This window comes from Schistocerca americana, chromosome 4 (genome assembly GCF_021461395.2).
Source record: "Schistocerca americana isolate TAMUIC-IGC-003095 chromosome 4, iqSchAmer2.1, whole genome shotgun sequence".
Classification (NCBI taxonomy): Eukaryota; Metazoa; Arthropoda; class Insecta; order Orthoptera; family Acrididae; genus Schistocerca; species Schistocerca americana.
In genome coordinates, this window is record NC_060122.1 from 91,689,144 (window position 1) to 91,707,091 (window position 17,948).

Sequence of the window (17,948 nt, forward strand, 5' to 3'; positions counted from 1 at the left end):
TAGGTGAATACACCACAGTGAACTGCAACTGCTAATATTTACAGAATTAATACACTGTCAGAATGAAACATATTTATGCACTTTCAATAAATTTATCATACACCAAATACCTAATCTTGACTTATGCCCAAGTGCTGACAAAATTGAAATCTAACAGACATTTTTACTTAAGCTGGTCTAACAGTCCCTGTTAAGATATAGAGTAGAAGGAGTTGCCTATCAAAAAGTTATTCAAGCTGTGTTTAAAATGTGCTTTATCTGAAACCAAGTTTTTAATGGTTGCTGGCAATTTAGCGAAAATGTGTGTTCCTGAATATGGGACCCCTTTTTGGACCAAGATAATGATTTTAAGTTTGTATGTGGATTGTTTTTATTCCTAGTACTGATAATATGCATTGGGCTATTGGTTGAAAATAGATATATATTACAATAAATTTCATTAAGAAATAAATATACTTGCAAGCAGTGATTACAACACAAATTTCCTTGAACAGGTTTCTAATGATGTTCTTGAATTTGCACCACAAATTACCCTTATTACACAGTTTTGCATGTTAGAAACTTTTGCTTAGCTTGACAAGTTACCACAGAATCTGATCCATCTCCTGCATCTGACATCATTCTCGCAGCAAATACAGACTTGTTTAGGCACTCAGCAATTCTGTAGTATGCCCTTCCCAACTGAATTTATCTTTAAGTTGTAATACCAAAAATTTAACACAGTCAACCTCTTCAATTTGCATGTCTTAATATGTTATGCACATGCTGGAAGGAAATTTTTTACAGGTACTGAAATGCATATAGTGGGTCTTTTTAAAGTAACACTGATCCCTGTATCACACAAATGTGAGGTGCTGTCTCTCTCTGAAACTCAAACTGAGCCAGTGGGACTAACTTAATTTGTTTTGGGGAAACCTGTTTTGTCCCACGTCAAGAGGAGGCAAACATAAACGGTTAGGGGCTATTTATCAGCAGCAGTTCAAATGTACAGTGAATGATGGTACTCCTTAGGGAGTTGGCAGCAAGGGGTAGGAAAGGACACCAGTCGCAATCAGTTTGTATGCCTGGGGGCCTCATTCAGTATGTTGGAGAGGTTATTCTGGCAGCAACTGAAGGAACAGGGTGTAAGTAACTGCAGACTGTAGCACACATTGAGACAAACAATGCCTGCCATCTAAATTCTGAAGTCATACCTGGATCATTCCAGTAGCTATCAGAGAGGATTGTGGATACTAGACCTGCTTACTTAGTTTCAATAAAGCTCACAGTCTGCAGCATTGTCCACAGAACAGATCATGACCCACTGGTTCTTTGTCGAGTGAAGGCTTGAATGAGAGACTCTGAGGGTTCTGCGACAAGCTAAGCTGTGATTTCCTAGCCTTGCTCCACAGGGTTTAGAGTTGTAGGGTGCACACAAGGATTTTTCACATTATGCAACTCTTCACCCAATCCAGATAATGATAGCTATAGAAAACCCAGAAATATCACTGTAAGATTGAAAGAAATGCCTCCCAGAGGTGCGAGTATTAAAATCCTAATGATAAACTGCCGAAATTTTCACAACAAAGTGCCAGAGTTCGAAACACTGTAAAGCTCATGTAATATTAGGCACAGAAAGCTGGTTAAAATATTAAGTTGACACTAGTGAGATCATTGGGGAAAATTTAAGCATATAGCAAATGGTCAGGGAAAGGTAACTGGAGGTGGCATATTTGCCGCATTAGACAAGAAACTCAAACCTACCGAGATAGAAACTGATATTGGATGTGAGATTGTCTGGGCAAGATTCAGAGGGGGGGAGGGCAAAAAATTATGATGTGTTTCTTGTATTGATCACCATATTGTCTTCCTGATTTAACTTAAGACTTTAGGGAAGACCTCGGTTCACTTGTAGTTATGTTCCCTACAAACATAAGCTACATACTGTAATCATTGGTGGAGGCTTTAATCATCAAAAAGTTATTTGGGGTGATTATAGTTTTGTTAGTAGTGAGCATGATGAGGCATCCTGTGAAATGATACGAAATGCCTTCTCAGAAAACTACCTAGAAGTAATAGTTCAGAATCCAACTCACAAAGGAAATATATTAGATCAAATGGCAACAAAAGACCTGACCTCTTTGTGGAAGTCCACATCGAAACTGGTATCAGTTATAGCAACAATGAATACCAAAACACAAAAGGCACCTAAAACAAGCAGAATGATTTATATGTTCAGCAAACTACACAGAGAAACAAGTGTCATACCTTAATGAGGAACTTAAAAATTTTACCTAAGGCAGGATAAAAGAATAGTTGACCACACACTGAATAGAAATGAAATATATCCAGTAGGACAGTTCATAATGGGAGAGATACTCCATAGTTCTATAGTATACATTCACTGCAAAGAAACTTCTAAAGAAACAGATACTACTACATAATAGGTGTACAACAAAGCATAGGGCAAGAGATAGAGAGATACTGAATGAAAGGCATTTGGCAGTCAAGCAAGCAACATGTGAAGCCTTCAGTGAGTACCGTAGCAGAATACCGTCAAGTGCTCTCTCACAAAACCCGAAGAAATTCTGGTCATATGTAAAGGTTGTAACTGACACCAAAGTTACCGTCCAATTCATGGTGAAGAGCCTTGTTGTGACTCAGAGCCATTTTTGACAACAGTTTAACACATGATGGGTCCCATGCAAGAAGACCATCCACAGGTTGTACGATAAATTTTTACAGGAAGGAACAGTATTGGAAGCGAATTGATCTCAGCCTAAACCTGTTTGTTTGCTGCAGAATATTGAAGTGGTATGAGTTGCTGTACAGAGAAGGCCTGGGAAATTGTGTAGAAAGGCAGCAGTGCAACTGGAAATATCCAGACGCTCCGTTCAATGCATTCTTAAAAGTGACCTCCATATGTACCCATACAAGAACACCTGTGCACAGAAGCTCACTGAAGAACACATGCAGCAGAGACTACTGTTTGCTCAGTGGGCGGAGGATAGGGAAGAAACTCTCAAAAATGTTTGGTTTTCATACGAGGCGCATTTTCATTTAGCCAGTGTGGTTAAAAAACAAAACGTATGCTTTTGGGCCACTGAAAACCCACAAGTGCTTCATGAATGACAACATTATGCTCCAAGGATTACAGCGTGGGCAGCAATTTCCAGTCACGCACATATTGGACCCTTCTTCTTTGAAGAAACTATGAACAGCGAACATTATTTGAGCATGCTTCGCAATAGCTTCATTCCAAAGCTTCTTGCTACTGCCTTGCCCTTCAACACGCAGTGGTTCATGCAAGATGGAGCAAGGCCACATACTGAAAACTACTGTGTTGGAGTTTTTACACGAGCATTTCGACATGCGGATCATTTCACTCAGGTTTCCAGGTCGCTTCAATGACAGACAAAATTGGCCCCCAATAGTCCAGACCTCAATCCATGTGACTTTTTTCTTTGGGGTACCTAAAGAAAAAATTTTCCTGAAATGTCCAAGTGATTTAATGGAGCTCAGAAGACTTATTCTTCAAGCTTGCAGTGCAATTTCGGAAGACATGTGCCATAGGGTAATCACTAACTTCAGTGTTCGTTTGAAGGAAGTTAGGAAATGAAATGGTGGACATATTGAGCATGTGCTGAATTAGAACAAATCTCCATGGATGGCTCTTCTTTGTAGTATATGTTCCTTTCAGATTGCATTGACAATAAAGTTTATATTCAAAAACAAAATGGTACATTTCGTGCGCCAGCCTGTGTTATTGTCAGTGGCATTGATAAACAGCTGAAATTGTTAAAATTGAACAAAGCCACAGGATATGACTGATGGAATCTCTATCAGATTCTGTTCAACTATAATTAATAGTAGATCCCTTGAACAAAAGACTGTGCTCAGTAGTTGTCAGAAAGCACCAGTCCCACCTGCCTACAAGAAGGGTAGCAGAAGTAACCCACAAAACTACCATACAATATCCTTGACATCAATTTGTTGTAAAAATCATAGAACATATTCTGAGCTCAAACATAATGAGGTATCTTGAACAGAATGACCTCCTTCATGCCAACCAACATGGATTTTGAAAACATCAATTATGTAAAACTCAACTCATACTTTTTTCACATGACATACTGAAAGGTTTGAATCAAGGCAGTCAGGTAGATGCAGTATTCCTTGATTCTCTAAAAGCATTTAACTCAGTACCACACCTACATTTATTTTCAAAAGTATGGCCATATGGCGCAGCAAGTGAAATTTGTGATTGAACTGAGGATTTCTTGGTAGGGAGGACACAACATGCTGTCTAGGATAAAGAGTCACTGACAGATGTAGAAATAACTTTGGATGTACCCCAGAGAAGTGTGTTGGTTCCCTTACTGTCCATGTTGTATATTAATGATCTTGAGGACAATATTAATGGTAACCCCAGATGTTTTGCAGATGATGCAGTTATATACAATGAAGAACAATGTGAATGAAGCTGTACAAACATTCAGTCAGACCCTGATAAGGTTTCAAAGTGATGCAATGGTTGGTAGCTTTGTTTAAAAGTTCAAAAGCGTAAAATTGTGCACTTCACTAAATTGAAAGAAAAACTAGTATCCTATTAATATAATATTTGTGAGTCCTAAAACCTATAAACTCATACAAATACTTAGGTGTAACACTTAGTAGGGACATAAAGTGGAACAATTATACAACCTCAGTCATGAGTAGAGCAGGTAGCAGACTTCGGTTTATTGGTAGAATACTGGGGTAGTGCAATCAGTCTATAATAGAGATTGCTTAAAAATCACTCATGGGACCCATCCTAGAAGTTGCTCAAGTGCATGGGATCTGTACCAAAAAGAACTAAATGGGATATTGAACATATACAGTGAAGGGCAGCACCAATGGTCACTCAGATTGAGGATATATGTAAACTATTCTGAGAAAATCTACTGACAAAATTTGAAGAACTGAAGACTCTAGGGATATACTACAAACCACTCACACAGGGATTATGAGGATAAGATTAGATTAATTAGTGAACAAACAATCATTTTTCCTGGGCTCCATACATGAATGGAACAAGAAAAAGCCCAAATAACTGGTATGGTTGGATGTACCCTCTACCATGCACTTCACAGTGGTTCACAGAGTATATATGTAGATGTAGATGTGCTTCAGTGTTCCAGATAAATCACTTATGTAGGTCAAAAATAGGAGTAGACCAAGGAGTGAACCTTGTACAAACTATATTTACACTGCTTGACAATTGCTAAGGAACAGCTGTCAATTATTAAAAACAACTGACAATTTCTACAAAACACCCATTCAGTGATAGTAAAAGGAAATGTAAATGGTAGGTTGTGTTAACTGCAGCACAGCTTGTGCACAAACACACTGTAGGCATTTGGGAGTTCATCCAGTATGGTCTTTGACTTTCTGTTTGGTATTGTAACATGTCTGCAAGACATAATCTGTGTGCTTATGATTGTGGATGATCAGTTGGATGGCTCAAAGCCAGCCAAAGTGCCGCTACTGTGGTCACAGTAATGAGGTCCAAAAGTGTCATGTCACGTTTAAAAAGACGACTGAAGGTGAAAATGCTATGTGAAAGTAAAGCATACCAGTGGTTGTAGATGGATGGCCGCACCACAAGAGGATTGATACATAGCCCTTGTGTCAAAAAGGAACAGACGTTTCACTCCTAGGCAGATCGCTGCAGACCTCGCAACTGCTACTGATGCACATGTCTCTGCCAGAAACATTTCGAAACAATTAAATCAGACTGGCTTGTATGCTCAGAAGCCTGTTGAATGCATCCCACTTCAACCACGCCATCATTGAGAAAAAGTTCGTTGGTTTAGGGAGTATGTTAACTAGCGCCAGCAACAGTGGTCCAGAGTGATAGTCTCCAACAAATCATGCTTCACTGTGGAAAATGAATCTAGCCACCAGTTAGTGTGGAGAGAGAGGTAAAAACATTACACACCACAGAATATTTCATGAATATCAAATCAGTATGGCCTAGCTATTGTGGTGTGAGCAGGACTTATGCGCAATACCTGAACACTGCTGCATATCTTTGCATGAGGTACTGTTACATCACAGTGGTATTTCAAGGAGACTATCTGGATGCGCAATACCTCAGCACTGCTGCATATCTTTGGATGAGGTACTGTTACATCACAGTGGTATTTCAAGGAGACTATCTGGATCATATCGGTTTGTTTAGGGGTGCAGTGTGTCCCAATTTTCTGTTTAGAGATGATGTGGTGTGCCCACCCACACAGGACAGCTGAGGTGTCTGATACACTGGAAATGAAGATATTGAACATACAGAATGGCCTGCATAGTCTTCGGACCTAAAGCCTGTACAGCATGCCTGGGATGCTCTTGGCACATGTGTTTCTCAACAAATACCTCCTTCCTGAACTGTGCAAGAACTGAAAACTGACCAGAGACAGGAGCAGGAGAGTATCCCACTGGGAATCCCCAATGGTTCGGTAACCAGCAACGGTTTGGTTGTTAGCATGAATAACAGATGCAAAATGTGCATTAGTGCCCAAGGAGGGCACATTCCTTACTGAGAGTCCGACCTTTACATTGAGAATCTGACCTGTTTCAAACAGGTTATTGTGTTTTCTCACGTGTTGAAATCCATTATGAGTTTTTTGTTATAACTATACCACTACACCTCTATTACATATGTACTATGTTTCATTTCATCTGTCATTGCCTGTGATTACTCCTGACCAAAAATGTCTCTGTTCTTTAGCTATTATCAAGCAGTCTAATCCAAGATGAATCTTCCAACCTGCAGCATAGTGTGCATTGTTTTGACACTTGCTAGCAGATTCAAATTGTGTCCAAGACCCAGAGCATTGTCATTCATGGTCAATGTTGTTAGTCACAGAGCTATCCAGGCACATTTGATGACCTGCCCTCACAGCTTCATTATAGCCACTATTTCTTTCATACTTCCTAAACATTACCAAAGCTCTCCTGCATATCTTTCTGGACTGGTACTCCTGAAAGGAAGTTGTTGCAACAACTGTTTATTAATGATGTGCCCTTATAATAACTGAGCTAACATTTGTAATTTTATGACATCAGTGATGAATACTAATTTATTATAAGCAGGTGCAACAACCTATATAGCATGAAGTACCATTCAGAATCTTCTTTGAAATACTTGATAATGGCATAGGACCAAAATTATACAATCGTACACCAAATAAATAAAAATGACAGTTGAAGACAGTATGAAATCATTTAAACAATAAGAGATTGTTTCCAGAATGAATCTTTTGCTATGCACTGGAGTGGCACTTTTCTTAAACTTCTTGGCAGTTTAAAACTGACCTGGACTGAGACTCAAACCTAGAACATTAACTTTCACATGTGTGTTCATACAGACTGAGCTACTGAAGCACTACTCTTGTCCCAACTGTGGAAGCCAGTGTTCCAAATGTGAGTCATGGTCAAGCAGACATTTTTAATTTACCAGTATATTGCTTTCCTCACTCTGGATCTAGTTTTATTCCTGTTGTATCATTTGTTAGTGTAACCGTCTTTTCTGTTATGAAGATAAGAATCCATCAATCCAGTAGTAATGTGTTAACACCATACCATTTCAGTTTCTCTAATAAAACTTTGTGATCTGCACAATCAAAGGCTTTGGCAAGATCATAGAAAATGCTAAGTGGGTAATTTTTGTTGTTTACTTCTGTAACTAAATGTGTAAGGTCATATATTGCTTCCCCAGTGAAGAAGCCAAAGTGAGCTATTGTTGAACGTTCATTCTCAGAAAGCTGGTTCAATATTCTGTAGAAAGCTACCTCCTCAAAATTTTTTGAGCCCACAAGGAGGAGGAAGGTGAATTCATAACTAGGTTTCACTTGCTTGTCTCTTTTTTTTAATAAATGGTTATTATATATACCACACCTCAATTAACTGAGTGGTTTCACTTACCTAATGGTTTTTGTGATGTCTCTAACAGCTCAAATGGCAAAACTTAAATCTGCTTGTGAAGCTTGCAATGCCCATTGAAGTTGTCTAAAGGATCTGCTTTTGATGGTCTGTTTCTGTCTCTATGTTTTAGTGTCTTCAGCTACTTGTTATGAAGAATTTATTTAATTTAGTGGCTGCTGATTCAACTTTAATGTCATCTATCTTGAGGTTACATTGATCAGGAAGTTGAATACAACTTTCTTTACTAAGTTTCCTTACTCAGTTTTTTTCTTAGAATTTTGAATTTTTTGTACATAGCACTTGGTTTCTTACTTTTTGATGGCAAGTTGACACAACATATTTCCAGATTTGTCTATTCTTCATCTACATAACACTCTTCTGCTATGCCAGCCTCTATTATGTGATTACATGACATGCTCATGCCTGTACATTGTTGCAACTCTCAATTTGTCAAAGTATGGATGGACCGTGTGTGTGTGTGTGTGTGTGTGTGTGTGTGTGTGTGTGGTGTGTGTGTGGTGATAATTCACTTGCATTGTGGGTTATACATCTCTACCGTAACAGCATGTCATCGCACAGTCATGCAACTTTGGTGACAAGATAACTACAGCTGAAAATGACAACTGCTCCTTTGGTATTCTGATGCCCAACTATTGATGCCACATGTGTTGAGAGATGCAAAGTTCCCCATTCCTCGCATATGGTTCATTGATTAACAGGACATCCACACTGATTTCCTCTCTGATTCTTAGCAATCCCTCATAACTTATGCACAACGCATAGTATCAATCTGGAGGAAACTACTACAGCTAGGGCTACCACTAAAATAAAATTAAGTTCAAGATAGAGTAGTATGAGATTTTAAAAGTTGAAGTTCAGTACCTGCCTCCTTTTAGTATGCCAGCTGGACAGAAGACCAGAAGATAGCCTGACTACACAGCTGGCTGCGGGACTCCAGAGGGGCTTGATGGACATTTACTTGGTCATTTTCTCCACATAGTCAATGGTATCATAGTCAATGGTTTTGGCTTCTGGATTTGGACACAGTATAAGCAGCACCAATGGGTACAGTTAGTACATGTGTTTTTGACTGCTCTGTATCATTACTCTGCTGCACTTCTGCAATTTTGAGTCTCTCACTCACTATCTTTGGACTGTGACCTAGATACTCTGTCACTGCACATGATGAATCACCTGTCATCTACAGACATATTGGCATTCACATCAGACCACAGCAATTACTGTCCATAATGATACAAGGATTGAACCTTCCTGCTTACAACAACTGCATTTACTATCTGTCACCTCTTGCCTGTACCAAATGTGAACTCACTGGAAATTTGTGAAGGAATGCTGAGCAGTTTGTTTAGCATCTTTGTCTTTCACTATGTTCACATTTTTAAAATTAAATTAGGCTGTTCAGTTTACTGGTCAGATGTAAAAGTGGGCCTGATGGGGATAATCAGATAAAATTAACAAATAAATAAATTTTTAAACTCAGTTAACAGTATTTAGTTACTTCCTGAGTCCAAAAACACCCAAATAAATAACAGCACTCCTGTATTCAGAGGCATGTGTCTTACTGTCACTTTTAAGATGTAAATCTTCAATTTCATACCCTTCATACATGCTAGGTTGGTAAGATGATGATGCCCATCTGCTGAACGCCACATTCAAATCCGTTCTCATTTTCATATCCTAGATTTAAAAGCTATTCATGTATCTGAACATTTTTATTTTTAGTCAGTTACACAGGTTTTCCATGTACGGTATGGCAACTGTTGCCCTGCAAGAGCTCTTTGTTCAGTTTCTGCCAGTTGATTTCCTTCATAACCAAATATGGTATTAACTCTTAGTCGTAATAGCTACTGTTTAGTTGTCATAAGCCTTGATATCAGGTGGGGCACTTTAATGATCGATGTCCTAATTCCTCCATGATATTTCAGGAAACAGACTCATTGCCACCTTTAGATGGCTCCTGATGACTGCTCCTCTGCTCTTGTCGGTGTCCTATATACACTGGCTGTTACCCTCTCCTATCACTGTCCTTGTGACAGCTGCTCCAAACTATGGTCCGTGTCCCAGTTACTGCTGTTGGATGCAGACCTCACTGTAGTGGAACATGACTCTTTTTGATAGCCCATGTAAGGTTCCATTCCTGACTCAGTAGTAGGCCACTATCTTGGATGGTTAAAGCATCACAAACCCTCATTTCAGTGGCCTTGTTAATAATGCACTCCCAGAAGGAGGAAGATTGCATAAGTATTTTGGTGTTGTTCTAATCTATAGTACAGCCATTCTTATACTGTGGTTGGCAATGGCTGATATTCATTCTGGCATACATGTTTATGGCACCTCTCTTCTGTAGTGCATGCAGTTTCCCCAGTGCTTTGCTGCACTGACTGGGGATTTGTAGACCCCCAGTTTTTGGAGGCCTATATCATCCTTTACTAAACCTAGTAGAGTAAAGGTTTTCCGGGGTGGGCACAATACCCATTTAGCATTTGTCATTCCAAGATTCTGCCAATTTCTCTGTAGGTACTGCCAACAAATGGGATGTGTGCTAGTGATTTGTGCTCTTCTTTTTCTTCTTGCAGTTCTCTAGGTAACTGCTGTTCTCTAGGTAACCACAGCTCCTTGCTGCTCTGGCCATTCTTCAAATTGTCATCTCCAGGTGCTTCAGCTAAGTTGGAAGGCTGTCTTGTTTGCAGATGGATCACATCCTGTGAGTAAGTGTGAATAAAATGCCTTCATACTGGGAGTTGTAGTGGCCACTGGAGCCATGTTGATACCGATCAATGTGTGTAGGTATTCTGTAACACAATGTGTTGGGTTTTGTTGGGCTTGCCCTGTGCCCTTCTCCTCAAAATCTTCCACAAACAACTTTGCTTCAGTTGGTGAGAGAGGACACCCCATGGCCATGCTGTCCACCTGCTGGTGATGAATTTCTTACTTATTAGTTACATGTAGTCATTTAATGGTACTGGTGAAGAGGGATACTGTGTCAAAACTCCCCAACAAGTAATTATCATTGCGGCAAAGTTCTTGTAATGTTGTAAAAAGTGAACTCTCGCAAGGATTCAAATTGATGAGGGCTGGCCTTAGACTGTCCTACAGAGAAATGCTCATTTTTGTCTGATGGGTGAGGTGAACACACAGATTTGCTGAGTGTGGGGGATGTTCATCTCCAGTCACTGTGCATGAAGTTTCTCTGTATGGTGAATGTGTCACCATATGGTGTGGCTTCATGGCTCATCTTTACCCCCCATTCCCCCCCCCCCCCCCCCCTTTTTTTTTTTTGGACAGGTTGGCAGTCAAGAACCAAAGACTCAAGGACCAAAGATGTGCAGTGTGACTGGCCAGCATTGCTGAGAGGTGCTTCACCAGCATGTCATACACCCTACAGGAGAGAGATGCATTGAACTCAATAGTTTTCATACAAGATGGGGACCCACCATACATCACTCATCAAGTTCACCTGCTTTCCCGAAACACATTTGGAAATGATTGAATTATCAGCCAATCATTTCCAAACGTGTGGCTGGCATGATCACCTGATCTCACTCTCTGTGATTTCTGGTTTCTGAGCTACAGGAAGAATAGGGTTTACCAGGGGAACATTCACACATGTGCTGATCTGAAGCGCAGCATGTCAAGAGAGGTAGCCAGCGTACCTACGGACATACTTTGTTCTGCTATGCAGAATGCAATCCTGCACTTTCAGACTCTTCTAGACACTGATGGGCGCCATATTGAGCCCCTTTTGTTGCAGAAATGATACTGGTATGTAATGGTATGGTGTACCGTAGCATCTCATTAAAAGTGTTTCAATTGAATTGATTCTGCATTATTTCCCTTCCCCATGTCTTGACATTTATGCTACCAAATTTGGTACTCGTGCAGTAATTAGTTTCCATGTTATAATGTGTTAAATAGGGAAAGTTTAATTATAACCACCTGGTATATATGCTGGTTGTTACCCTCCTCCACTCTACTACTATTGCTATCTGTGTGGCTGCCACTGTAAATGGTGACAGTGGGGAGCTGGATAGCAGCATCTTGCTCCAAACTCTGGTCTCTAGCCCATGCTATCACTGTTGGGTGGGGACCTCACCATACAGAAAGACAGAAGGAGATCTGACAAGTTGCCTCCAGAGAAAAATATCGAACTTCTTCACAGTACCTTTGATGTGAAAACTGTCAAAAATTTTTGATCTTGAGCAGTTGCATCATGATGACTGTCAAAGGTCCACAAAGAGAGCATTCCACTGTGCCCCACAGCTAGAATACAGGACCAGCAAGATATGGCTTGGCCCAACAGCTGATCGCTCTTCTGAGTCCACCTGCAGAAAAATGTGGACATCACATCAGCAAATCCATTCACTTTGTACAACATTACAAGAACTTTGCCGCAACGATAATTACTTGTTGGGGAGTTTTGACACAGTATCCCTCTTCACCAGTACCATTAAATGACTACATGTAACTAATAAGTAAGAAATTCATCACCAGCAGGTGGACAGCATGGCCATGGGGTGTCCTCTCTCACCAACTGAAGCAAAGTTGTTTGTGGAAGATTTTGAGGAGAAGGGCACAGGGCAAGCCCAACAAAACCCAACACATTGTGTTACAGAATACCTACACACATTGATCGGTATCAACATGGCTCCAGTGGCCACTACAACTCCCAGTATGAAGGCATTTTATTCACACTTACTCACAGGATGTGATCCATCTGCAAACAAGACAGCCTTCCAACTTAGCTGAAGCACCTGGAGATGACAATTTGAAGAATGGCCAGAGCAGCAAGGAGCTGTGGTTACCTAGAGAACAGCAGTTACCTAGAGAACTGCAAGAAGAAAAAGAAGAGCACAAATCACTAGCACACATCCCATTTGTTGGCAGTACCTACAGAGAAATTGGCAGAATCTTGGAATGACAAATGCTAAATGGGTATTGTGCCCACCCCGGAAAACCTTTACTCTACTAGGTTTAGTAAAGGATGATATAGGCCTCCAAAAACTGGGGGTCTACAAATCCCCAGTCAGTGCAGCAAAGCACTGGGGAAACTGCATGCACTACAGAAGAGAGGTGCCATAAACATGTATGCCAGAATGAATATCAGCCATTGCCAACCACAGTATAAGAATGGCTGTACTATAGATTAGAACAACACCAAAATACTTATGCAATCTTCCTCCTTCTGGGAGTGCATTATTAACAAGGCCACTGAAATGAGGGTTTGTGATGCTTTAACCATCCAAGATAGTGGCCTACTACTGAGTCAGGAATGGAACCTTACATGGGCTATCAAAAAGAGTCATGTTCCACTACAGTGAGGTCTGCATCCAACAGCAGTAACTGGGACACGGACCATAGTTTGGAGCAGCTGTCACAAGGACAGTGATAGGAGAGGGTAACAGCCAGTGTATATAGGACACCGACAAGAGCAGAGGAGCAGTCATCAGGAGCCATCTAAAGGTGGCAATGAGTCTGTTTCCTGAAATATCATGGAGGAATTAGGACATGGATCATTAAAGTCCCCCACCTGATATCAAGGCTTATGACAACTAAACAGTAGCTATTACGACTAAGAGTTAATACCATATTTGGTTATGAAGGAAATCAACTGGCAGAAACTGAACAAAGAGCTCTTGCAGGGCAACAGTTGCCATACCGTACATGGAAAACCTGTGTAACTGACTAAAAATAAAAATGTTCAGATACATGAATAGCTTTTAAATCTAGGATATGAAAATGAGAACGGATTTGAATGTGGTGTTCAGCAGATGGGCATCATCATCTTACCAACCTAGCATGTATGAAGGGTATGAAATTGAAGATTTACATCTTAAAAGTGACAGTAAGACACATGCCTCTGGCAGAAGTAAAGCTGTGAGTACCGGGCGTGAGTCGTGCTTCGGTAGCTCAGATGGTAGAGCACCTGCCCATGAAGGCAAAGGTCCCGAGTTCGAGTCTCGGTCGGGCACACAGTTTTAATCTGCCAGGAAGTTTCATATCAGCGCACACTCTGCTGCAGAGTGAAAATCTCATTCAAGGTAACATGTTGTTGTGCATCCTGTGGTGCAAACTGCTGTATGATATGGATCTTGTAGGACACCATTTGAGAAAGGTTCAAAGCACCTTCTGTACAGCGGACTATGGGATGTTCAACTGTTGTGACACAGCAAGTGCACTCCCTGATGATTGGGAATTGCGCGCAGCATTGTCTGCCATGGCAACAGCGATTTCATCAACCACCTGTGGTGCAAACGGTCATCAGCCTCTTCCTGGCGTGACATCCAGTTCTCCAGTTGATTCGAACTACTTCATGTTCTGCACAGCAGGTTGAGAAAGAGGAACCTTCTGTAATCCTTTCAGCTGATGATAATCTCGAAGTGCAGCTGCAGAATTACTGTTGTTTTGCTACTAGAACTCACCAATAATGCCCTGATCTCTTTGTCCAAGCTCATGTTGACATGTCAAAAAGTGTACTGCAACTGGTCAGTTGTGTGAGACTATGAATCAAGAAGACTGATCACAGCACTTGGTGGCCATAGTTGGAACTGGATGGTGGTGCTGTGACACATGGAAATCGTGCACCCATACTCTGGACATTAATGCTACCAAGTTTCCATGTTATAATGTATTAAACAGGGACTGTTTAATTATAACCACCTGGTACACTGCTGATACCAACAAGAGTGGAGCAACAGACATCAGGGACCACCTGACATGGCTATGACTTCGTCTGCGAAATATTGAGGAGGAATTACGATGTGACCTGAGCAGACACCCAAGAATTATACACTTGCTTCTTCTTCTCACTCTCTTCATATTCTTGGCATGTAACTGCTAGGTGGTGCTATACAAAAAGTAAAGTTCATAAATTGGGCTTAGAAACCCTGTGGTGATTAAAATTTATTCACTTAGAGCCATATCAATTTGCTTTGTTTGAGCACATGCTTCTCAGACTGTTGTGGCACACTCTGTAGGTACAAAAACAAGGTTAGACCTGTCTTGCATAAATATGCTAGCTGTGTTCCAAAACGTGAACCTCTCATATTTTTTATGATGTTATTACCTGCACTTATTTTTCCCTTTTAAGCTCATGGTGGTGCAGTATCTGCAGTATCTGCCATAATGAACTATGATGAGTCCTTCCCATTCAACGCTTAGGTATTTCCTTGCTTCTTAATTTCATAAGAGAAAAGCACTCTTTTGGTTTGTACTTGATTCAGGCTTTAGATGATTTGCCTCATGGTAAGGACAGCACATCTAAAGAGCTGCTGATAAAGTCTTCCCAACGTCTTCTAAACTCCTTCTTTGGTCATAACTGACAGTATTGTCTGCATATAAATTTTCTTCGATATGCTGGGAAAAGAAGATAATTGCTACAGTTGCATGTCTGGTTGTTGGAGCAAGATCACACTGCCTTTTCGCATAGCACTCTTTGGTTTCCCCTGTGACTCTTCTTTTACCTTGGCGAGGGGCATATAATCTTTGACTTGAAATAGGGTTCTTGACAATACTAGTGATATAAAAATCCTTCTTAATATTGTATAGTTTGCCAAGAAGTTTACGGTGATTAATTGTGTATCAATTTGCTGCTAAATCACAATACTTTCTCTCTTGTAAACTTATACCTATGCTCCAATACTGTGTAAGACTCAATGATGATAATCTTGAGTTTTTCTTGTTCCTTCTATAATTTGTTCCAATTTCCCTACCAGAGTTACATAAAAACAGCACCAGAGATTTTACTTTCTTGTGTTCTAAATAATTATTAGTGACTAATTAAGAGTGATATTTCAGCTGAGTACATTAAACAGAAATCCATACAAGACTTACCTCCGGCACTGAAAGATGTTATGAAATCATATAGGGATACAGTTGAGCCTGCACTATTGTGCGCAGTAATTCGCAGCTGGTACTCTGTCTCAGGATTAAGATCAAGAATAGAAAATTTCTCTTCTGTGTACTTCAAATTATTCGTGACGAGTGTCCATTTCTTGTCAGATTTCAGTTTATATTCTACTACCAGTGTTGTTATAGGACATCCTCCAGTGTCCCATGTCCTTACATTTAGATGTATAAAAGTAGAATTTATTACCAAAAATTCATCTTTGTTTGGAGCAACTGGAGCTGTAACATATATAAAATGCAGAGTACATGGTCAAATTATTTAAAGAGATTAAGTTGAGTTTGGTAACTAAACTATACGGTATATGTTGATGAAGCTGCTCAGAAGTAGTTGTGGTACAGTTAATTTTCTAACATAAATTAAAAATAAGTAGTTTTTATTCAAGTTATTTCTTCTGAGGTCAAAAATTGTTTACTGAGCTTGAATTCAAGAGTGCCACAGAGTGCAGAACTGGCATCTCATAGCATTCCAGATGTGTTCCATCGGGTTCGGATCAAATGAATTTGGTGACCAAGACATCAATGTGAATTCACTATAATGCACCTCGAACCACTGTAGTGCACTTCTAGGCTTATGATGTGAATGGTTATCCTGCTGGAAGATGCCATTGCCACTGGGGAAAACATCAAGCATGAAGAGATGAACATGGTACACAATAATGTTCATGTAGTCCACAGCTGTCATGGTTCATTCAGTTACTACCACAAATCCCACATAATTCTGGAATTAAAGAACATTATAGAATTTAGTACACAGGATGTTTATCTACTAAGTTATGTCAAAGGAAAGGTTGCTTTAACAGATATGTCATTAGTACAATGCTGAATTATGCGAGATGTATTCAAAAGAGCAGAAGTTGGTCTGTGATGATTACAAGTCTGGACGTCCTTCCACAGCAACAGGTGATGGTCATGTGGATAGTGTCCTTGCTGTGATTTGTGGAAATTGTCGTTTAACTGTTCAGGAAGTTGCTGAGGAGGCGGACTTCAGTGTAGGATTATGCCATCAAATTTTAAGCGAAAAACTTGAGATGCATCTGTTCGGTGCAAAATTTGTACTGTGTTTGTTAACTGAAGATCAAAAACAGACCTGTGTTGAAATGTGCAAAGAACTGCTTGACACTGTTAATGACAATCAGGACTTTTTAGGTGATGAGGTGTGGGTGTATGATTATGATGCTGAAATGAAGATGCTGTCATTGCAGGGGGTGGACAAAGTGTTACCACGTCCAAAAAAAGCACACGAGTCAGCGAAAGATGAAGGTGATGTTGGTAGTGTTTTTTGACTAAAAAGGTATTATCCATCATGAATTTGTGCAGTGTGGTCAGAAGGTAAACAAAGAAGTCTACAAGGGAATCCTAGTGCATTGAGGGATACTGTGTACAGGAAGAGGCCTGAATTGTGGGAAAACCAGAGTTGGATGTTGCATCATGAAAATGTGCCAGCTCACGTGTCACTCCTTATCTGCAGCTATCTAGCACAACACCCCATTCCAGTTGTGCCCCTTCCACTGTATTCTCCCAACCTAGCCCCAGCAGACTTTTTTCTGTTTCCCAAACTGAAAAACACTTTGAAAGGATGTCATTTCCAAACCACAGAGGTGATACAAGACAATGCGATGTGAAACCTGCACACCATCCCACAAAATGTGATCCAGGGAGTGTTCCAAAATTGGAAGAAATTATGGGAATGGTATGTTGCCAGTAGAGGGAACTATTTTGAAGGGGACAATGCTTAAAATGTTGTACAATAAGCAGTAAAGTTGATACAGTGAAAGTTCAGTTTCTTTTTTAACACACCTCACATGTATTCATTCACAAAATAAATAAATCTGGCTCTGTAGATTCCAACACATGGGAGAACCCTCAGAGATGACTGTATGTGCTCAGCAACCACCTTCTTTTCCAGTTGTCCTTCCTATGTACAGGACTAATAACAAATACTCAAATAGTCCAACATATCTGACCAATACAGGCCTTCTCACACCCACTAAGACCCACATTGCCTTCAATGAAAGCCTGGAGGATATTTACACTTGTCCTAGGGCTTAAAGCTCTTGACAATTTTTGGGAACTACTGACAA

At 40.2% G+C, this 17,948-nt stretch overlaps 1 protein-coding gene across 1 annotated transcript in view; it reads right to left on the minus strand.

The window, feature by feature from the left end:
- Positions 1-17,679, minus strand: part of LOC124613275 (Down syndrome cell adhesion molecule homolog) — a 40,640-nt gene extending 22,961 nt beyond the window's left edge. Inside the window, exons 1-3 of the mRNA XM_047141968.1 lie at positions 17,665-17,679; positions 16,683-16,836; positions 15,793-16,086 (exon numbers count right to left, since the gene is read on the minus strand). Of these exons, the coding sequence (XP_046997924.1) occupies positions 15,793-16,086; positions 16,683-16,836; positions 17,665-17,679 (463 nt within the window). The remainder of the gene's footprint in view (positions 1-15,792; positions 16,087-16,682; positions 16,837-17,664) is intronic.
- Between the last annotated feature and the right edge of the window lie 269 nt (positions 17,680-17,948).